Source organism: Eucyclogobius newberryi, unplaced genomic scaffold (genome assembly GCF_026437365.1).
Source record: "Eucyclogobius newberryi isolate DKJ021-1_F unplaced genomic scaffold, fEucNew1.0.hap1 SCAF_6, whole genome shotgun sequence".
Lineage (NCBI taxonomy): Eukaryota > Metazoa > Chordata > Actinopteri > Gobiiformes > Gobiidae > Eucyclogobius > Eucyclogobius newberryi.
Genome location: NW_027316278.1, coordinates 31503220 through 31527357, shown reverse-complemented (window position 1 = coordinate 31527357; position 24138 = coordinate 31503220). Strand labels below are relative to the sequence as shown.

Below are 24138 nucleotides of genomic sequence, written 5' to 3'. Positions count from 1 at the left end.
TACAAATGAGGAGTTATATCCAAGAAATGAAACAAAGCAACGACCATTAGAACATCATCAGGAGGTCCCGGCGATGGGCAGGGCCTCAGAGTGGAATCATTTTCTGAGCTCCCAGACTCGATCTGCAGATTGAGAATGACTTTTGGATGAGATGTCTTGTTTTTCCAAAAACAGAATCCAGATGATACAACGGAATATTTTTCTACAAAATCTATGTTGTTCTACAATAAGCATTATAGTGACTCCAAAAGTGTATGTATTCTTACACATGGAAATATGATTGAACAAGTACCCTACTACAAATACTTCTCTCTTTCAACAAACATGTATAAGAGCTGAAAAACAATCTTAAAGCCAGTCTGAAGAAAGAAAGTGTATTCCTCTTAATTTTAGAAAACAGTAGGCTTCATGTCTTTCATTGCTGGATTATGGTGATATTATATATGTGCATTCTACAACAACAGTCTTAAAACTGCTGATCTAAGTTTTTCATTCAGCATTAAGGTTATTACAGGAGAAGGAAACATCTGTTTGTAAAGCTCTCTTTGGCATTTTGCCTGATTATTTATCAAACATGATCAACTCCAGTATTCATCAACTGAGTTCTCAGGCCATTTTTAAATTACAGTCATATTGAGTCAACACATAATTAGAAAAAACGGCTTTCAGCAATTTGGCACCCAGAGACTTTTTAAACCTATGAAAGAATTCAAAGCACTGGTTAAAAATTACCCACATGCCAGTGCTCTTGCTTTGTATGATTTGATCCAATTTTGTACGATTAAGTGTGTTTTTGAATTTGTTAATTGTATTGATTGTTTTATTTAATGTTGACATTTTATCAGTATATCCTGTTTGTTTATTATATAATTGTGATTTTTAACATGACTTGCTCTCAAAGACCCTCCCTGTATAAATAAAGGTGAAAAATAAATATATTTACATTTGTGTATGACTTATTACAATATGACAAAAGTAAGAGCACTGATATTGCTATTATTGCTCTGCTCTGTAGACGTTGCTATTATCATTATTTCATTATTCATTGTTTCATGTTTTGCCTTAACCCTGGATAAAAGTACCTATGTTTGCAAACTGTGTTCAATGACAATGGCAATAAACCTTTTCTGATTCTGATTCTGATTTTGATATGATTCACACAGAAATGTCTCTTGGCTTGAAGTCAAGTGTATGAGTAATGGTTGAAGTTTATACTCCAGTCACTAGTGCAATCAAATATAAAATCTAGAAAGTGCAGCTAATCTTACATGTTTTAGGTGTTTTATCGCCAGATCAGTGGTAGGCAGCAATCATGGATGTATTATATTAATGGAGGACGAACAAGAAAAAGAGACCTGTGCACATATCATGGGCACATTGATATTTTAATAGATCCATGAGGCAGTTATCTATTGTACCCAAACAATATTTTGATAGACCCATGTTCTATGTTCTATGTTCTATGTTCTATGTTCTATGTTAGACCCATGTTCCCTTGTTCATGGGAAGCAGCAACCACACTCACACACACTCATATGCACTTAGTCTTTGTCCTTTCTTTACATCAGGCATGTCCAAACTAGGGCCCGGGGCCAAATGCGGCCCTCAGACCAATTTTTCTTGGCCCTCCGGCTTCCTGCTATGTTGGCCCAAACAACAAATAGTACTTTTTACTGTGAAATTGGGAAAATTCAGGCATAATTGATGTTATACCAACCTAATATTAATGTTCTAGGTCTAATTAAATGTGTGGAGGCTCATCGTAAATATGTCAAAAGCAACATTTCGAATGATTCACTTTGACATTCAACAAATTCGACATTGTCAAGTTGTTTGTGGCCCTCTGCCCCGATTAAGTTTCAAAATGCGGCCCTTGGTGAAAAAAGTTTGGACACCCCTGCTTTACATGGATCTATTGGTTCTTTATTAAGGCTTTTAAAAATGTACTCATTTGAAGTATTTAGCTTTTGTTTTGAAAAACGGAACCTCCACCGGAAACACTTCCAGGGTGCGGATTCAAAGATGGCGGAAGAAGAGAACCAGTTTCAAGAATTTGAACAAATTGACTTTTTACGAGACAGACATGTGCGATTCTTCCAGAGAACACTGCACATTTTACCCGAGAGATATTCCTCCCTAGAAACAACCAGGTGCGTTATGTTCATGTGTTTCGATCTGCGCTATTTTGGCTTTATTGATGCTAAAATCGCATTAGCATCTGAGCTACATCAGCCTCCCATCTGATTGAATGGAGACACGCACGGGCTTAAACAGACTAAAACGTGCTTAAAACTGTCATATTTGCGTATAATTTGACCTTACTAAACAGCTTAAGTAACTGGATAGCATGTGTGTGATTTAATTCAAGTGTAGTCTAACTGCACTGCGAAATCTGCAAATGTATTCAGTGAAAGTGAAATGCTGTGCCATTAGAATATTAAAAGGCAAAGGGAAGTCGATCATAAAACATTTTCCCTAATTAACGGTTCAGATCTAATTGCTGACGGTGACGCGCTTCACACAAAGCATACATTGTGGTGTGCAAAATGTCGTCATACGTGTCTTCAGAAATTACACTAAAACTGTAATGACATTTCAATAATCTGAAAGCTCCAGAAATCAATAAATAACCAAATGTTTAGTGTGCATTTAAACATAACCACTGCTGCAATATTGCTCTTAATAAGTTCCCTATTTACAAGCACTTTGTAATAGTTCACAGATTAAACGTTTTAACATTAAAATAAAATGTGTTCTAATGTGCTGCAGGTTGACCATAGTGTTCTTCGCTCTGTCCGGGCTGGATGTGCTGGACGCTCTGGACGTAATCGATAAAAACTCAATGATTGAATGGATTTACTCACACCAGGTTCTGCCTACTGAAGATCGTAAGTGTGCAATGTACATCTGCCAAACACAATAAACGATTTAAATATCTGAACACAGAAAAATATCTTACACAAACAAATATATTCTGACGAGCTCTTCTTCTAGTGTGACTTTAAAACGTCTAATGTTGTTAACGCTCCGATCATGTTAAACCCATAAAGTTTAGCGGTCATATTTATGTATAATAGCAATGTGTACGTAGGGCTGTGCATTTAATTGAATTATAATCGTGATTGTCAAAAGTTTGGAAACTAGATATTCCTTTGAACATGTACATACACATACACATACACATTCAAAAGCATTCTTAGCATCCAAACTGATTACTACATCGTGGTTCTACTGATTTTGTGTAGGATTCATTATGTGTAAAGATCATCTTGTGTTTTCTTGCTTTTGTCATCTTTTAATAAATCCCGTCTGATCATTGTGGATTACTTTTGGAAGTATTTGTTCCATCCTTTTGGACATAATTGAGGTATATATGCTTATCCACATTCAGAAAAGAAATGGGTCTATATGAGGCATAGTCTAGTTGGTCCTTCCCTTCTTTAGGTCTTAGAGATATGATGGCTTCTTTGATAACAGAGCGCTAAGTTGTGTAATTTGAGCGGTGAAGTGAGACTTTTCGGTGCATCCAGTAGATCATCCAGTAGATCAAACCGGTAAAATAGTTAAACTTGGTAGGATCGGTGTTCACCCTTCTCGTGGCAGAGCGGGGTTCGAGACTGACCTTTGCATACAAGTTGTTTTTCTTTCACTAGCAAATGTTATCCACTTACTATTGATAACACCCCAAGTCTGCTTGCCCGTCCATAAAAGTGACCACACGCTACTGTTAAGCAAGCTGGCATTGAACCTCTGAAGTGTGTTTGTTCATCTTTCCTCCCGGCCTATAGTAATGTAGATGGGAGCATAGTCACTTAAGTCTAAAGAAATAACCTACCATCTTCTGGAGTAAATGGATTTGAAAAAATCCACATACTCGTACACATAGTGTACTGACGTGCACTGGGGTTTATCCTCCAGATGTCAATCAATCCTATATTTTTCATTGATTTACAGAATGTATTCATTGCTCCTCCAGCGCCCTTTAAGTTTGACACATGTAATGTAGGTTGAATGCTCAGATTCCACAGATTAAGGTTGCAATCAGGTCCATTATATTAGTATAGAAGGCGATACCACTCCCTGGTGGAGCAGACTCATTAGAGTAAAAACCTTTCCATTTATAGTTCCCTTAACCAGGACATAGCTGCCAATTTTGTCTTTGCAAGCTATCAACGTCTCGAGGAAATCTTACGCCAGGCATGTCCAAACTAGGGCCCGGGGGCCAAATGCGGCCCTCAGACCAATTTCTGTTGGCCCTCCAGCTTCCTGCTATGTTGACCCAAACAACAAAAAGTAGTACTCTTTATTGGGAAATTGGGAAAATTCAGGCATATTGATGTTATACCAACCTAATATTAATGTTCCAAGTCTAATTAAAGGTGTGGAGGCTCATCACAATTACGTCAAATGCAAATTTTCAAATGATTCACTTTGTCATTCAACAAATTCGACATCGTCAAGTTGGTTGTGGCCCTCTGCCCCGTTTAAATTTCAAAATGCGGCCCTTGGTGAAAATGTTTGGACACCCCTGCCTTAGGTGGTCCCCCTCCTCACCTTCCGGAACTCTCACGAGATTCTTTCTGTGGGACCTGGACTCCAGAATCTCTTTTCATATTCTTATTCCGTCCGCGGGGTCACTACCGTCGGCTCTCAGCTGCCGTAACTCATCCATAATGTCTGAAATATGCTCTGCCTCTCTCCTCCCCCCTTCAGCTACTCTTATTGTTGTTGCCTGTTTTCACCTCAGCTCTCAATGACTCGTTCCTTGGGATTATGTGGGTGAAACGGTGACTTTGAAGGTACATTTTGGCAGCAGTGGAGCGAGTGCGTGTCTCTAGTCCTACGTCATAACTGGAAATCACTTGAATCCTTTTCTACAATATAAAGATTCACAACAACAAAAACACTGACAAACTTTTCTGTTATAAAAGATAAATATTAGACATTTTTATTTAATCGCCAATCATCCCAAACTGTAAATTTAAAAAGGTGTTTTTTTCCATCATGTCACCTTTTTATCATGATCATGTTTAAATATTTAATGATGTTTTTGTCTCCATGTTGTCCCATCTGCTCTTGTGCCCAGTTTGTAAATTATTAAAAACACCAGATGAAATATTTTTTCAGATAGTGGTTAAATATCATGATAATGAATGATATTTGTATTGTTTATTATTTTCTAATAGATAAGGGCAATAGTTAATAATTTTAATATTGGTTTTAATATTATTATCTCATGTTCTGAAGACAATATTAAAATGTGAGAACAGGAGAGCAATATATAATAAAGCTGTTTTAAACTTTGCTTAAGTAATTGAAGTAATAAATGAGATTAGATTAAAAGACTGTTCGATAATGAATGAACTACTCAAAGTACAGATTTTATATAATTGTAATCTGACGTCAAGCTTGTGGAAAACACTATTTTTGCTTTTAAGGTTAATGGCCCTTTGTGTATTGTCCCTTTTATCAAACAATAAATAAAAATATGAATCTAAGTAATTATATCGTTTTTAGGCATTAATTTACCCAGTGCCAAGAAGGTGTATTTATCATTGACACTAGGGGGCAACAGTGGACCAAAGTCTAAACTAGAACCTGGTGACATTCTTTTTCATTGTCTTAAAAGCCTTTCATACTTTCCTTGTCATTTTCATTGTCATTATTATTTCTGCACTCTTGTATATAATTTGACAGGCCATTCCCTTTGTGAGATACTAAAACATTACTGTCACATTTTGGCTATTTGACATTGGGATTACAAAAATTAATATAGATTAAAATAGTTGTCAATATTGTCCACCTCTAATTGCAGGCCAGGACACCTCTGATTGAAGTTAATATACATGTCCTAATAATAATATATTTTTTATTTCAGAGTCTAACCTAAGTAAGTGTGGTTTTCGAGGATCTTCACACATCGGGATTCCATACAGCACAAAGGTACATGTCAATGTCAACTAGGATCAATTAACTTAATTTACATGAATGGTGATCTGCAAGATTATTTTGTGTTTGAAGATGTACAAAATTAGGAATATTTTGTATACATCAAGCTTGTCCAGCCAAAAAAAAGAAAAGAAAAAGGAAATTACTGATAAAAATGGGTCGTATGACTCATTGAACTAAAATGCAGTTTAAATATATTTTTAATTTGGCTAAAAAATATAAAAATATTATCACAGAATAGCACATTTATAAAATCGTAAAAACCTGTCAGACTCACTTTAATGTTACAGTCCATTAACTTTTGATGCAACACTTGAATTGAATGTTTTGTACATTTCTGGTGAATAAAGAACATTGCCAACCCCTATATATACTGCAGAATCCATTTATACGTACACTATGTTGCCTTTCAATCATCTATATCCATGTTTCTACAATAAGAATGCATGTTATTTGATCAATAAAACACCTGTTATTGAATAAATGCATGATAAATACATTTAATGCCCTACTGTACAGCATTCCAGGCAAAATGACATTTACGAACCATTCACATTGTCTAATATCTTTATTGTTGTATATTTATGTCTAAGGGTCCGGGAGTGCCTCATCCTTACGACAGTGGGCACGTTGCCATGACGTACACTGGGTTATGTTCATTGTTGATATTAGGAGATGACCTGAGTCGAGTGAACAAACAAGCGGTTTTGGCCGGCCTCAGAGTTCTGCAGCTGGAGGACGGCAGGTAAGGAAATGCACAAAACGCACAGGTAAACTAAATATTAGTTAATTAAAATGGCTTGAAATTTGAACATTGATCTTGTTTTGAGTAGTTTTGATTAATTAAGATATGTCAGTCAGACTACAGTATTTTCCGCACTATCAAGCCTTTAATTTTCTCCAAAAACGACAGTGTGCCTTATAATCCAGTGCGCCTTATATATGGATTAATTCTGGTTGTAAAAGAGCTACAATGATTTATTAACTATATTGTGACTATATATTTTGATCATAATCATTATCTGGAATATACTTTAAGACTTTAAAACACACCTTTTCTAACAAAGACGGCGCCAATATTTAATACAAATACCCCAAAATTATGAACAATTTCTGTTTTTTTTTTCATCGGTACACTCTGTACACACAATCACATTTCTATCCAGAAGCGTTCAGTCACCATTTTTTTTGGGCCAGAGAATATGCAATAAGTCTCTTGTTTGACTAGCACTAATCAAAGAATTGCTAATAGACTATTAAAATTAACATCAGTTGTAGTTTAAACGAATAAAAGTTATTATTTTTTCTGTGGCATCATAGTCTCAGCAGTTTGGCAACCAAGTCCTACCAAGGTTGCCAACTACAAAGTGTGAGGAGTTAATAAATAATGCTGAAAAGTGATCTATAAATTCAACGTGTGAATAATTGAATGAATAAAGCTTTCTATGTTCTCTTCAAGTATTATGGGGGAAAAGGTCATGAGTTTATTTTTTTGTATCTATTTTTTTAATCATCGTCTGTTATTAATGGAGCCATTGTGTCTATGTCTTTGCTTCCAGTTTTTACGCAGTGCCCGAGGGGAGTGAAAATGACATCCGCTTTATTTACTGTGCAGCCAGTATATGCTACATGCTCGACGACTGGTCTGGGATGGACATTCAGAAAGCCATCGAGTACATTAGGAGCAGTTTGGTAAGTTACTCTGCCTTTAAAGTGCCCATGACCGGTCGGATGACTCATTGAACTAAAACGCAATTAAAATAAATATGTTTTTAATTTTTTTTTAATTGGGGGGGCGGGAAATCACAGAATAGCACATTTTTTTAGGTTTATGATTTCACTTCCTGTTTGTAATTGATGACATCACACTAGGAAATTACCCAGCAAACATTGGGCAAAAACTCCTGTAATGTCACAATATTTTTTATTTTACAAATAAAAATATGAGAGTGACTTTATTTGGTTGATTTGGTTTATTTGTGTTTCTTTTGTGTAAATTATGCACAAACTTTGACTGGAATGAAGTGTGAATCTAGTGTGATGTCACTTCCTGTCATTTTCTACAGATTTTTCAACATTTACTCCACAAATACCTGCTCGATTGGTGTAAAACTATAATTTATATGTTCAACAGGTACAAATACACCAAATAAGTTGTATGCCTTTTAAATCAAATTGGTTATCAAAATGAAAACACTTTTATTTGCATTTTGAAGCTCGTGTGGTGAATATGACACAAGAATACAGTGAAAAAATTAAAACAACTTAATGAATGTTTGTAGGGAAAATCAACTTTACTTTAGTCCAAAAGAAACCCTACAAAGGAACTGAAAGTGTCTATTTGACATCTTTTTACATTCTGGGAAGGATAGTTCCACTCTTTGTCCAAATCTATTTTTGGATTGACATTTTAGACGATCGTATTTGATTCTGTGACTTTTTATTGTGTACACGGGTGTGGTTGATACTACAGGCTTTACCTTCCCTCTGATAAAATGACACCTGAGAAGAAACTGCTGTCAAACGAGTCTTCTTAATATAAACTTTGACAAAAACAGCCATGACCCTCTTTTTTTTGGCCCACATTTTTCATATTACGCATGTTTTTACCACGTGCAGTGACGGATTCTTCATTTTTGTTGCCCCTATTCTGTAATTGTGTTGAGTTGTGTTTTTGATAAACATTGGTGTTGGAGATATGGCTAAAATGATCATAGCACACTTTTCTTCAGAGTTTTTACGTTGAACTTTTGCTTTATTTATTCTATTTTGTCCACTATTTTATAAAATAAAACTTTCAAGCTGCTTGATGTGTGGTACAGTACATCGAAAATAAAACTGTAACTCTCATATTTCCAGTTAAATCAGTAATTCTGGGAAGCATCACGGTCAGTTTGTACACCAAACCCACAAATAAGAAAATACCATAAAATACAATGAAAAATGAATATATATGGATTCCGCCTGGATATTTTTGCTTTATTACAAGTCCCTAAAACAATTTTTTTGTGAATTTACCTTCAAAAATTGAATTACCAAAACCCAACCGATGCTCATTTTAGTGTCAATCGGTCGATCCCTCCAGATACCAGATTCACTCATTCAAATATTTAACAAAGAAAATCTAGACGGAATTTATACTTTCCTTTTTGCAGAGCTTGTTTCTACTCATAATTAGAGTAAAACAGATATCAGAGTCCAAAACTACAGTGTCAGCTTCACAAAGGCTCCAGCCAGATGTTTGTGCTCCAAAGGCTCAAAGGGGGTCATGTTTTCAGGCGTTTGAAAAAAGAAAAATGCCCCTAAACATGAGGAGTTAAACTTGATTTAAATTGCCTTAAAGGAGGATTTTAGAGGATTTTTGACGAGCAATCTGAGTCTCATTTCCTCGTGGCGTGTACAGCCGAGTAGTTCTCCCACATGTCAATCAATCCCTGCGTGCTACTGCACACCTGCAGCCTCGTTCCCAGGATAGCAGCACGTTTCCCTGGCTGCGCATGCGTGGTTGATATGCTGGTGTGTGTTTAGCGAGTTCCTTCAGTTACAGTACAAAATGACGACTGAGAAAGACTGTGTTCGAGCTCAGAAGAGACAGAAATCTGCAGAGACGAGCTATGCAATCTGTCGCTCTAATAAACAAACGCACGTGTAGCAGCGAGGTTGTAGTGTGCTTCCGCACAAGGTTTGATAGAGTAGAGGTGGTGAGGGTGCGCATGCGCATTTCTAAAAAAGGGACTAACAGTCGCTGGAGTCCTCAACTCGGCGAAAAATCCTCTAGTATTCCTTTAATTTACTTACTTTTCACTTGAATGTTGACAATGGCTGCAACTGCAAATGGGTTATTTCAGTATTGTCATTAAAATTGCCAAACAACATAATGCGGTTCACACAACATTTTAAGTGTGCATGTAATCACAGCCTCTGTCTTTGATGATCTGATTTTTGTTGTGTATGCAAAAACACCAAATCATATCTAATTCTTTGCCTTAACTGATTATTCTAGTTATGATTTAGTTTTTTTTCTGGCCATGAAAATACCCACTGTATCCAGGCAATTATTGATTATTTAACTAGATGTCGATTGTTACATTTTATTATTGGTCCAATTCGTCGTTGCATGCCTAAAATAGACCAAAGTAAATATAATGTAATGATGTAATGTAATGAGTGTAGAGTTAAAGGACACATATTGCAAAATACACATACGGTATTTGAGCTTTTCACCTTGTTATAACATTATTCCCTCTTCAAAAACATACCTGGAGTTGCATTTAGTTTATTTTAGGCTTGTTTGATGAAACCTCTTTAGAAAGTCCTCTCCCTTCGAGCGTCAAAACACTCCATCCTGAATTTCCCTGATCCATCAGGTCATAGGTCCATAAATCATTGCTGGACTAAGTCTGAGCATTCCTGCTGTCAAATCACAATCATCACAACTGCGTGGCTGCATTAGCATGTTGGAGGAAAGCTAGCGTTTGTTCATCTCACTTATGTAATCCCTCTGCAGCCAATAGATGGGGTATAAAGGTCGGCATTTATTGTGGGAAAGTGTCATAAAGTAATTTGGTTTTTAAACTATTTTTCTTCTAAAACATGAGATGCCAATGTAAACTTACTCAGCATGTTTAAAGGCCAGTAACCTTACAAATACTGCTTAATATCTATCCTTTCGCAGTATAGCCATGTGTCCGTGTTGGCGTATTGTAGCTGGTCACTCCCAATACTCCCAATGACCCATTTGTAAACTTTAAGCAAATATGGAAAATGCTACAAACTTTAACAAACATCTCTTGTCATCTGCAGTCGTACGACAGTGGTTTTGGCCAGGGAGCGGGCCGGGAGTCTCATGGTAAGAGTCTTTATCATTTTAATTTAACTTTGAATTCACCCCTTTGTCCTTCTGCGCGGCGCGTTTTATACGTTCGAGTGCTTCGGGGCTTGAAAGTGTACGACGGGACTAACTGGTTTATAAGGATTAGCCATTACAATCCCGTCTCTGTAGATACTTTGCGCCCATTAATCCGCTGCTCAAATTAAACCCATTTACAGGGGCGCAAATGTTGATCCCACACATCCAAAGGGGAAGGGGCATGCTGTGGTGAAGTATAGCACCGAGACCGCAGGACACCTCGTGTTAAGGTCGCGCGACAAAAGTGACACCCATATTTACTAAACGTATCTCGTCTTTAGATTAGCTTTCAGATTGAGCGGTTCTACTTGCTGATTAGGAACGTCAAGGCTAATGGCATTCACGCATTTAATTGTGTTTGTCAGAAGTGTAGTGGTTAAAGTGGTTAAAGGCGTTGCACGTTTGTTGCCGTTTCAGTAGTATAGTTTTAGTAGTTGATTAGTTAGGTTTTTTTTTTTTGTATTTTTTAGTAATTAAGCGACTCGTCAAACTATTACTTCTATTGTACATTGAGATTTTTAAAATACATTATCAACCAAATAAAGGTTAAACCACGTATGATAACCGAAGGCTTCTAGATGTAATTCTGTATAAAGTTTATGAAAAGATTAAAGTGCCTATGACAAGTTTAAACATATTTAAACATTTAAACAACATGACAGGCGTCTCCGGGATGGGGACTTTGCTTTTAGATTGATTCTTTCCCATCTGTGACCGTCTGCGACCATCTGCCTCTGCACACGTCTGTGCTGAGTGTATGTTTCTTTTACGACGCCTCTCTCGGCAACGCCTCCACCTTATGTGTGGCACTTTTGTATCTCTAACTACGGACCCAGTCTTGTCTGCCTCTCCCTAGATAGTTGGTAAACTCGATCAAATCTGATATTTTTTCAGATATCAGATTTTTCATGTAAATGTACCTATAGTGACAGAGTTTACCAAAAAAAATACCAAAACAGTCCATTCCTGATTCATAAGTGTCCGCTTTACTGCAAATACTTGTCCCCTCACCTCTATAGGACCACACAGACAGAGTTCTGACACATGCTGTACAGAAAACCATTATCCTGTCTAGCATTTATGTTCTTGACTTTGAGCTATTTCCTCCTTTTTATTTCCTTTTTTTTTTTTTTTTTTTTTCTTTACTGTTGACGTATAATTATCCTTTTGGTGTTTTATTATGTTGGGATTTCCCCAGCTAACCTCCCACTTCCCTTTTTAGACGTTACCTTGTGCAGAAAGTGAGCCTGGGCTTGTTTATGACATACATCAGCAGCATCTCGACAGATTTATATCCCACACACTTGGCCCCGGCCCGTTTGTTTGGATGCACATGTCTGAACACAGATAAGGAGGTTTTAACGCGTCGAGAACAGCAGAGATACTAAAGGCAGTCTGTAATCTGGAGAAATGTAGACGTCTGCGTGTTTGATACAGAATGTGTTTTTGTCGACCCAAATTTGTATTAGTCGCCCAATTATTTTTATTTAAACAATGCGTAATCAAATAGACTACACAACAGCAGAATGTAGTGGGTATAGCATGAGTTTGCTGAAGATTTGTGAGTGCATTTCCCTTTTCCTGCTACCTTTTTAGTTAGTTTTTGTTTAGTTTTTTAAGGCACACTTTTACGCGGCCTCGAAGTGTCAAATTTGATATATTTTCTTCTTTTTTTTTTGGTGGGCTCGAAAGAACAAAAACGTGTGCTACTTAATAAATTTCAACGTTACCACTTAATTGTACCGTAGTCTATATATGATACTTCAGGGGTTTATGGTTTATTTGTTTAATTATTTAGGCTTTATTGCTGAATTTTTAACAACTGAAAATGAATCATAAATAATCATCATCAGACTTTTCCGTTTTGTACATTTTACTCACTGCCTGTGCGCTAATTTGCCTCTTCCCTCTTTCCTTTTTGAGTAAAAACAGACGCAAACTGCTCAATTCGTCTCTGTTTTGCTTGTTATAACTGTTATAACTATGAGGGATTCATTCTAAATAGGTACGATTTTCTACGCAGGATATGCCTTTAATTAATGACGCTCGAAGCCAAAAACGGTCGAAAGTATCAATCATGAGTCTAAATATTAGGCCTGGGAATCACAGGGTGCCTCACGATACACGGCTCACAATACGATGATGTCACGATTTTGCAATACATGTGATAATTGATATATTGCTCATGATGCGCTACGATATATTGCTACAGTTTGAACTAGCTTTAGCCTTTGCGATCGGGTTTTTGACACTGTTTGACATGTTTCTGAGATTCCCTGTGTTGCTGTGCGTCTCCAGGAGGCTGGACGTACTGCGCCATCGCCTCCCTGTGTCTGATGGGCCGCTTGGAGGAGGCGCTCGGTCGGAAAGAGCTGGACCAGATCCGTCGCTGGTGCGTCATGAGGCAGCAGACGGGCTTCCACGGCCGACCCAACAAACCCGTGGACACCTGTTACTCCTTCTGGGTCGGGGCCACGCTGGAGGTAACGCCCCCTTGTGTCTGTGCGGAGAGGAGCGCCTGGAGAAATGTCTTATTACAATTTGTCTGTGCAGTGTGTACTAAATCTAGAATTGACAACATAAGATTTTATTCTTAAAAACAGCAAATTATATTGGCGTCGGAGAAGAGACTGATTATGACCTGCTAAACTGATACAAGAATCCCATGCATTTTGAAAAATGTTTAGTCTACCCAGTAATTTGTCTCGAGTACTGACAGCCCTAACTCGAGTACTGGCAGCCCTAACTCGAGTACTGGCAGCCCTAACTCGAGTACTGGCAGCCCTAACTCGAGTACTGGCAGCCCTAACTCGAGTACTGGCAGCCCTAACTCGAGTACTGACAGCCCTAACTCGAGTACTGGCAGCCCTAACTCGAGTACTGGCAGCCCTAACTCGAGTACTGGCAGCCCTAACTCGAGTACTGGCAGCCCTAACTCGAGTACTGGCAGCCCTAACTCGAGTACTGGCAGCCCTAACTCGAGTACTGGCAGCCCTAACTCGAGTACTGGCAGCCCTAACTCGAGTACTGGCAGCCCTAACTCGAGTACTGGCAGCCCTAACTCGAGTACTGGCAGCCCTAACTCGAGTACTGGCAGCCCTAACTCGAGTACTGGCAGCCCTAACTCGAGTACTGGCAGCCCTAACTCGAGTACTGGCAGCCCTAACTCGAGTACTGGCAGCCCTAACTCGAGTACTGGCAGCCCTAACTCGAGTACTGGCAGCCCTAACTCGAGTACTGGCAGCCCTAACTCGAGTACTGGCAGCCCTAACTCGAGTACTGGCAGCCCTAACTCGAGTACTGGCAGCCCTAACTCGAGTACTGGCAGCCCTAACTCGAGTACTGACAGCCCTAACTCGAGTACTGACAGCCCTAACTCGAGTACTGACAGCCCTAACTCGAGTACTGACAGCCCTAACTCGAGTACTGACAGCCCTAACTCAAGTACTAGGCAAATACTTTAACAGGCAGACATACCATATTTAATAGAAAAGAAAAAAAACATGCATAAGTCGCACTGGAGTATAAGTCAGGGAAATGTATTTGATCAAATTCAGGTCTAAGAACAGACATTTCATCTTGAAATGCAATTTTAAATAATAACATGCTGAATAGGTGTACGTAACGTACGTTACGCTAACGTACCACCTTCAGCTAACGTAACACCTTCAGCTACATGACGCACAGACAAGAAACTGTGGTGTCTGGTATGTTGACTTAACATATTAACAGTTATTCAGATAACTATAGCATAAAGAACATGCTAACAAGTTTACCAAAGCATCAGTTTTACCCCAAATCACTAAATCCATTGAATTCTTCTTCCTCTATGTCACTTCTAAACAACTCCACAAACTCCGAAGGAAGAGGAAGTGCAGATTCTTCTTCTGCGTCGCTTAGAGCCTAGAGCGCCCTCTTGTGGTTGTCAACAAATAATATCACACAAGTCTTTCCGGAGTATAAGTCCACACCCCTGGCCAAACCTTTCCGACTTATAGGCCGGAAATATTTTCAGCTCCAAAAGAGAATCAGCTTGTTGACATTTGCCTGGTCGTCTCGCTTTTCTGTCGCAGCTCTTGGACGTGTTCCAGTTCACTCACTTTGAGAAGAACCGCAGTTTCATCCTCTCCACTCAGGACCGTCTGGTGGGGGGCTTCGCCAAGTGGCCTGACAGTCATCCAGGTACTGTATAAGTCTCTAACCTGTATCACTGGCACTGCATTGCTCTAGCACTAGTGACAATGCATGTTCTCCTAGTGCCCACCAACTAGGGATGGGATCAGTTTGTGGACTTTAACTTGAATCTGAACATTCTAGGTCTAAATGTGTTGTTTTGTGTGCAGTGGTAACTTTGCAGAGGGAACTTCCAAAGATTAGTCACGTAGAATCGAGCTGTGTAGCCGTTTTGGCTGCAGAATCAGATGTGATAAAGCCAGTGTGATCGAAGGTGCTGCTTGAATTATTATTAGTTTATAGTTTATTGTCAGTCAAATAATAGTAATACATTTTGGATTTTATAACAATAGGTTTCTTAAGGCTTTGTCCTTAAAACTGCAATCAAAATGAGCACACTGGAGCAGCATAGAAGTGGGATTACGGGAAGGGAGTGAATATTCCCTCCTGTATCAGTCTCCAGTATTCAACAGCCCGAGGGGATTGGTGGATCTCTGTTGCTCAGCCACTTAACAAGAATTAACAACATAACACTTTTAATAGTTTAATACTCTCTTATCTCTACAGTTATAATAGCTATTACAGGAATGACCCTAAGTATCAAATTGAAATTGACTAAATTGATTGAATGAAAATAGTTTTACAATTGATATGAGATTTCCTGCTGACACTGATAATGCTCTTATTATCTCAGGGGTCAAATTTCAACTCTACATTTTCCCGTATCTGGACCTTGGATAAGGTGTTTGGTTCTTGTGCTGGGAATCATAGGGCAATAACCTACAACGATTTGCACATTAACTCAAACATTTTTACATCTCAAAAACAAAATTCAAATGTATTATCCATGTAGAACTTTTTTGGAGCGGCATAAATATTTCCCTTGCAATAAAGAAATTATTCTGATACATAATTATAACACTGAAAAACTGAAATACTTACTATATATATTGGCATTTTAAAAGAAACGCATTTTTAGGAAATTATTGATACTAATTCAGCTGTACTCGAGCAATTATCTTTTCATTACATAAGCAACAAAACAATAGCGACAATTGAGTTTTGTGAAATATACAAAATATTATTCATACTGTTGAACACAGTACCACAAAATAAAGTACATTTTGAAATAAGTAAGTATATAATAGCCATGTAGATTATAAAAACTGAGGGAACGTGAGTCTAAACGGGTCTTTTTGAATGTGGCGATGGACTAATACTGATACGTTGTCACACTTGTGTTATGTGTATTTTTAAGTGCCTCTGACAGTCTGGGATACTCATCCAAGTAAAATGCCATAAAGCTAAATATACTTCAGCAAAAAAGTTTCAAAATTGAATCCCAGAATAGCAATTTTTTTATGTTTGTAATTTCACTTCCACTTATGATTTCACACTTGGAAATTATCCAGCAAACACTGGGTAAAAACTAATCTAATGTCACAATTATTTGAATTTGAACTTTATTTAGTTGATTTCATGTTTGGAGCATCTAAAAAGTAGTTTCTTTGTGCAAATTATGCATAAACTAACTGGAATGAGTGTCCCTTGTGTGATGTCAGTTTCTGTCATTTTCTACAGATTTTTCTACGTTGTCTCCACAAATACCTGCTCGATTGGTGAAAAGCTATCATTTATATGTACAACTGGTATAAATACACCAAATTACGTCAAAATTAGAACGTCGTAAAAACCTGTCATAGGCACTTTAAACCACCGGCCGTCTTTATGTCGGGGTGGTTTCTACCCGACTCAGGGCGGCGCTGCGCTTGCCCTGTTGGCTCAAAGAGCAGTGGAAAGGCTCTTGTAACTCTAGACTCCAGTGTTTGCGGTTTAGAGTTATGTGTAATTGATGAGATGATTGTTATAGGTAGCCCGAGGACGCAGGAGGTAGTAATGCTCACGTTACGAAAACGAGCCGGAACAGAAAGACACAATAACGTCAAACAAAAGGCAGATATTTCTGAACAAAGGAGCCGTTTTTGAGGAGAACGACAAGTCATTTGGGAATGAATAGACTTATTGTGTTACAGCCGGTGTGGGAAGATAAGGAAGTCATTGTAGCACAAGAATTTTAATGAATTCAAATTGACATATACCGTGGAAGGGTTGTCTTCTGTCTGATTTATAGATACTTTGACAGAATATGGGGTTGAAAATAATATTGTAAATGAAACATATTCATAGAAATTGTATATGGTACATTCCTACTTTGAAGCTAAAGCATACCTTACTTTTCGGGCTATACAGCACTCATGAATAGAAGCCACCCACACAACATTTACGAAAAAAATAGAACTTGTACAGTGAATATGAGTTGGATTGTAATAAAACACACAGCATTTTGAAGCTGAACATCCAAAGAACACATCACAGCTGTCCCTACTGTCTCCTCTGTCCTTGTGTGAGCTGATATTCCTGTGTCTGTGTCTTTACATCTGGTTCATCTGCTCCTGAGCTTGAGTGTTACGTTGTAACATGAGATATTTACACAGAAATCTGGTCCATGGTAATGATGCACATTTTGTCTTTTGACTTGTCGTGGGGCAGGTCGGGCCAAGAAAGTCTCATTTCACATCGCCGTAGATCGCATGTCCACGCTCCACGTGTTACTCTCCGTTCAGCCTAGATTCACTTCCTCGTTAGAATAATTTCTCAGTGAATATGAGTCTGATTGTAATAAAACACACAGCGTTTTAAAGCTTAAAATATAGAAAACACAATGTGTCCCCTGACGTCTTCAAGTGTGTCAAATGCTTGCGCTTCCTGCTAGAGGGCCCCCTGGTGGCCGTTGGCCAGTGAAATCTATAAATTTTGATGCACCGTTGTGTGTGTAATTCTTCTAAAACTTCTTTGGAATTTTGGGATTTTCTTTATCAATTGTTTTTAGAAGAATTGATTTGGCCATTTCTGTCCAAAATGACAACTAATCTGTCCTTGTTAACAAAGGTTTAAAGTTGATATCCTCAACGACTGCTAAATACAAAGACGTATTACAACAATGTGGCTAGATATGGACTGAATAAGTTCAAAACAACATGGTAAAAATGGTCAGTTTGACACTTTGGGATTAGATTTGCTGTTTGTTTTTAGGATTCTGATCACATTTGAAATGAGAATTTGAACTGATAAACTACACGCACTATGCAAACATCTTCAAGTGTCACCAGGTTCATACATCTGATGTGTTGTTGTTTGCAGAGAGCATTCTATTGCCTAAATAATTGCAGCCTTTTGGATTTCCTAACAGCAACCATTCAAATTGCAATTTACATGAAGTCTTTAACATTAAGCTGCTACAGATTGTGTAACGCTGTATGTTGAAACCAAACAGAAGGCTGAATTCATGCGGTATATAATAACGAAATGTGTTTATTTATACACAGTCCTTGTCCAGTCATCTGTTCTATTTTAACTGTCTATATGATCTGCAAAATCAATATAAACTCCACAAATATACCCTGCCTTGTGTACAGCGGCTGCATCGGGATTGGTTCGTTGGCTAACGGTTCTTCGAGCGATAATAATGTTCCCAGACAATCATCTGTCATTTCATTATAATTCAATCAGTCCTCCATTCGGGGCCTTTAGTGCTTTTACTCGGGCCCCTCGGGACAGCAGCTTCCATAAGGCATGACTGTACATTATTTATATGTTCTCAAAGGGGCGGGGCGGTAAACCAACACAATGTGGAAACAAGGAAATATCTAATTTTGTAGCTCCACCAATTAATGTTTGGTCATGATAATTTACAGATATTTTGTTTGTTTATTTTTTAGTTTGTTTATTTTTTCTTTATTTATTTCAGAATCAGAAAAGGTTTATTGCTTTGGTGATTCGGTGCAACATAAAGCAATGAACAATGATAAAAACAACCTATATAAAATCAAAAAGGGCACGCCTTATAGAAAAACTATTTCAATCTGCTTTAGGATCAAAATAAAAATTGGCTTACTATGTACACAAAATGTACAGTTAAATTTACAAATGTAGTGCAGAAAGTGAAGAGTGCACTGAGTGATTGATTAAATTAGTTGAAGTGAAAGGTGTTTAAGAAGTGTTCATGAATATTTTTAGAGAAAATTCACAAATGTTGAACCAAATTGAATGGGATTTTTTTTTTTAGCATTTAGGTCCACCACCTTCCAATATTAATCTTGGTTTCATTTTCTTTCTCAAATAATTAATAAATAATAATAATAATAATATATATATATATATATATATATATATATATATATATATATATATATATATATATATATATATATATATATATATATATATATATATATATATATATATATATTTTAATATAATAAATAAATATAAAATAAAGTAATCATTTAATTTCAAGGGCTAAAATTTTTAAAAGCAGAAAAATTTCAACATTTGGTCGTTTTGAACAAATCCATTTTGTCCAGCAAAAATATGCATGATTTATTTCTTTTATCAATGGCTATAGAATTCTTTTTGTGATAGTGATAAATAAAACTATTTTTGAAACCGTTTTTTTATTTTTTAGCAAGCGTGAGCAAAACCAGAAAACACTAATTGTCTTTTATACGTCAAGCTGTGTGATTGTTTTATTCTTGTATTTACAGCTATTCAGTATATTTATAATGGTAACGTTTTATCTTATGTTTGATGTTGCAATTGGTAAATTTCAGTGTTGGCATGTGATCTACCGTATTTTCTGACGATTATGCATTTTTTGGCTGGTGCGACTTATAGAGAAGAAAAAACTGTGCACTGGAGCATAAGTCACATTTCTGGGGGAAATTGATTTGAAAAAATCCAAGACTGAGAAGACATTTCATCTTGAAATGCAATTTAAAATAACAACAGATGAGAGAACATGGTGAATAGGTGTACGTATGCTAACGCTAACACCTTCAGCTACATGACGCACAGACAGAACTGTGGTAAGTGTCTGGTATGTTAACGTAACATATGAACAGTTATTCAGATAACTATAGCATAAAGAACATGCTAACAAGTTTACCAAAGCATCAGTTTTACCCCAAATCACTAAATCCACTGAATTCTTCTTCCTCTGTGTCACTTCTAAACAACTCCACAAGCTCCGGAGGAAGAGGAAGTGCAGATTCTTCTTCTGCGTCGCTTAGAGCCTAGAGCGCCCTCTTGTGGTTGTCAGTGTGAAAATAATCAACATGTGACATGCGGTTGCCAGTGTGAAAATAACAAATAATATCACACATAACGTCGCTCTGGAGTATAAGTCGCACCCTGACCAAACTATGAATAAAGGTTCGACTTATAGTCCGGAAAATACGGTAATTGTAATCTACTATAATTACCCCAAAAAGCACTAGCGATTCCATGTATTACAAGTGTGTTTTCTCTGTCCAGACCCTCTCCACGCCTACCTGGGCATCTGCGGCCTGGCCCTGATCGGAGAGCCCAACTTGAGGAAAGTGCACCCGGCCCTTAACGTCACCCAGAGGGCCTTCGAGCACCTCCAGCAGCTGCAGCGGACGTGGAGGGACAAGTGCAATGGACAGCACTGACGTCTGAGGACAAAAGGACCCGCTAAGGACGCCGAGCAGGAGCGTGTGTGCACTGCGGAACATCTATACGTCTACGGGAGTGTGTGTGCACTGCGGAACATCTATACGTCTACGGGAGTGTATGTGCACTGCGGAACATCTATACGTCTACGGGAGTGTATGTGCACTGCGGAACATCTATACGTCTACAGGAGTAAAAAGGACTCCGGCACAATGTTAATCTTGATTTGAGTAGATTTATTGACTTTATCTCACCCCTTTCTGACTTCAGTATGGCTCCTAGTTTTTAATATTATAATAATAATAATAATAATTTTTAACAGTTTACTTCTCGTTTCAGACTAAATTATCAGCCAATTGGGGGCTTTTGTATGTTAGAATTTGAAAATATTAAATAATACCTTATCCGTTTAATTCAGCGACTGCGCTTTAACTGGCAAACATACTTATACATAATATTTATCTGCATATATAGTCATTTACCTGGCCGCCTCCTCCTGAATATTTAAGGCTTGTAAAATATTGCGTTGTCATCTGAAACTGAGAAAATTGCACTTTCCCTGATGGCGTATTTAGGTAACACTTTATATAATAATAATCATGCTTTAATTAGCCTTAAAGGGCCCATGACAGGTTTTTACGATTTTCTCATTTTGACTTATTTGGTGTATTTATACCTGTTGCACATATGAATTATAGTTTTACACTAATCAAGTGGGTATTTGTGGAGAAAACTTGAAAAATCTGTAGAAAATAACATCACACAAGTTCATACAGAATTTACACAAAGAAACAACTTTTTTGACTAATGAATTCAACTAAATAAAGTCGCTCTCATATATATTCAGTTGTCACATTTTAAAAAAGGAAGTGAAATTGTAAAGCTAAAAAATGTGCGATTCTGTGATAAAAGTTTTATAATTTTTTAGCAAAATTCAAAGAGTCGTCTGACCTGTAGGGGTCACTTTAATAAAGCAAGAAGAAAACTCATGAATAAATGGGTTTATTCATAATGATTCAGAATTAGTAGCTATACTTAATTTATAAAACACTTGGCCTTGATTATGAACTGGGAGATGGTCAGAATTTTTTCCCTGTAGGTTTTATTAGACAGAACAGCTCAGCATGAAATGGGAATGAGAGAGAAGGGTTTTGGGGGGCGTGGATACAAGTTATATCTCCTCAGGGGGGCGCACCACAGTTTGAGAAGCCCTGCCATAAGCCATAGTGATTACACATGAGTTAATTCTCTGAGATTACAACTCGCAACAATTGGAGTGGGATATGACCAAGCTCCCGTTACATGGGGCGCTGCTCGAGTCTTTAATCATGCTTTAGTAACACTAGTTATTATGAAGTGTTACCCAAATGTATTTTTCCTATTTAAATCTGCTCTTATTTGGAGATGGGTGACGACTACAATGCAAATGGTTAAAAACCTTTACTGTGAATATGTCTTCGAAACAAGATTAACATTGCAAATACAACCCTTTGAGCTCCTGTAAATGGCGCTTCCTCGCGGTGCGACCAGGAAGTCCCCCCGCTGCACTTCAGTGACCTCGAAGACGGCGTCGCGCTCCGGCTAAACGCAACTTTGGGTTAAGCAATATTCGATCCTCGCACGTTTCGCTGCCTTGTCGAGAATATCGTCACTTTTCAAAATGGTTCCACGTGCCACGCGGACGAAGTTAAGTTGTGGGATTTTGCCGGGCTTAACCTTGCATCGCTTCATCCGCATACGAAGACGCTGCTGCTGCTGCTTTTAGGGCAGGGAAAAAAGAAAGAAAGGATCGCAAAAAGGAGTGTGTCTTGATAAGTTTGAATACAGAATATCAAAGGTAATCGCTGTAAAGCTCGGTACACGCCGGTCCACCACCAGGGGAGGACGAAGAAAACGATGCAGCGTCGCTCTGCTGGAGCCGAAATGCGAAAGAGGCTGAAATGAGGAATCCTCCGTGAGAGAAACAAGTCGATTATGTTGGACTCTTCCTCTCCTCCTCTGTGCCTCGCTCCTCTCCTCCACGCTCTCCTCCTCTCAGCCCGTTCACGCCGCTGTCTTCGCTTTGCTCGGCTTCGGTTTCCTTCCCACGAGTTGCGCGCGAGTCCAATGCCAAGTTTAGAAATGAATGAAAGCGAAGCGCCGCTTGTACAGCAACGCAAGCGGTTATTGTGTAAACGCTGGGATGTCAAATAATTGGTTTGGCGATCATGTGAAGCTACAGCAATATTTTGGCCTATTTTCACTCGTTAGTCACAAATCTGACCTGTGATTGGCTTTGCGGCTCCACCGTCGTGTCACACGTTCAATGTCGTACTGTGGGACATCTCCATGGAAACGAGCAGATGGCAGACCCTGAGCTAGTTGAGTTTTAGCAGGATAAACTATGGCCGGACCCTGAGGTGGGCTCAGTGGAGGTCAGAGTTCACTGTTTCACTTACCAGGGCTTTTTACCGGCTCTTATTTCAGAAAACAACATGGCCATTGTTGAAAAATAAGCCTGTATTTTGCTAAATGCAAATAAACTAATCTATTTTAACGTTTGGTCTCAAAGTATTAAGAAATTATTGGTAGTTATTTTTCTGTATTTACCTCATTAATGATAATAATTCTGTCTTTTTCAAGCAACATCTGTCAGTCGAGTCTGAAATGTGAGACTGGTTCTGTGTTTGTTCTATACAGAAGATCTCTGATCTCCTCTTCCTTTTCCTCTTCCTCCTCCTCCTTCCTTTTTCTCCTCCTCTTCCTTTTTCTCCTCCTTCCTTTTCCTCCTTCCTTTTCCTCTTCCTTTTCCTCCTCTTTCTCTTCCTTTTCCTCTTCATTTTCCTCCTCCTCGTCATTTTCCTCCTTCTGTTTCCTCTTCCTTTTCCTTATCTTCCTTCGGCTCCTCCTCTCTTCTTCGTCCTCCTCCTTGTCCTCCATATCCTCTTAATTTTCCTCTTCCTCCTCCTGTTCTTCCTCCTGCCCTTCCTCTTGCTCTTCCTCCTCTTCCTGCTCCTCCGCTTCTTCATCCCCTTCCTCCTGCTCTTCCTCCACCTCTTCCTTGTCCTCCTGCTCCTCCTCTTCTTCCTTCTCCTCCCCCTCCCCCTCCTTGACTGCACCGTTCATCAGTGTTTTTTTCACGTGGGACATCACAAAGGAGCTCGTTGATCGTCATTTACAACAAAATCAAAGTTCTCTCACAGAGATTGGATTCTGCAGAACTACACAATGTTTTTAGTCCAGTTTGTTCTTCTTTCCTTTCTTTCCCCCTCATAAGCCGTCATATTTCTATGGTTTGATGTGGGCGGCCCGCGCTTGTCCCCGACTGGCCAGCGCCTCGGGGAGATAAAACCTTTTGTCGAGACTTCACAGCTTTGCAAAAGTATTGGAGAAGTGTGTATCCTCTGCTGGCCAGGATTTTACACTTACACCAATTTAAGTAAAAATCCCAATGGAAGTTATCTTGAAAATTGGAAGTTATCTGAAAATTGGAAGTTATCTTGAAAATTGGAAGTTATCTTGAAAAAACAAAAATCTTCTTACAAGTAAATCATCTTGACCGCATCCACAAAAAGATGATGGTAATGAGGAGATGA

At 38.2% G+C, this 24138-nt stretch overlaps 1 protein-coding gene across 1 annotated transcript; it reads left to right on the top strand.

Annotated features, from left to right (window-relative positions):
• The first annotated feature begins 1998 nt into the window (after positions 1–1998).
• On the top strand, positions 1999–20613 carry pggt1b (protein geranylgeranyltransferase type I, beta subunit). Its single transcript, XM_072433009.1, has 9 exons — positions 1999–2150; positions 2770–2888; positions 5879–5943; positions 6543–6694; positions 7509–7641; positions 10753–10798; positions 13157–13341; positions 14932–15040; positions 20405–20613. The coding sequence occupies exons 1-9, from the start codon at positions 2023–2025 to the stop codon at positions 20560–20562; spliced, it is 1095 nt and encodes a 364-aa protein (XP_072289110.1). The 5' UTR covers positions 1999–2022; the 3' UTR covers positions 20563–20613.
• Positions 20614–24138: the final 3525 nt, after the last annotated feature.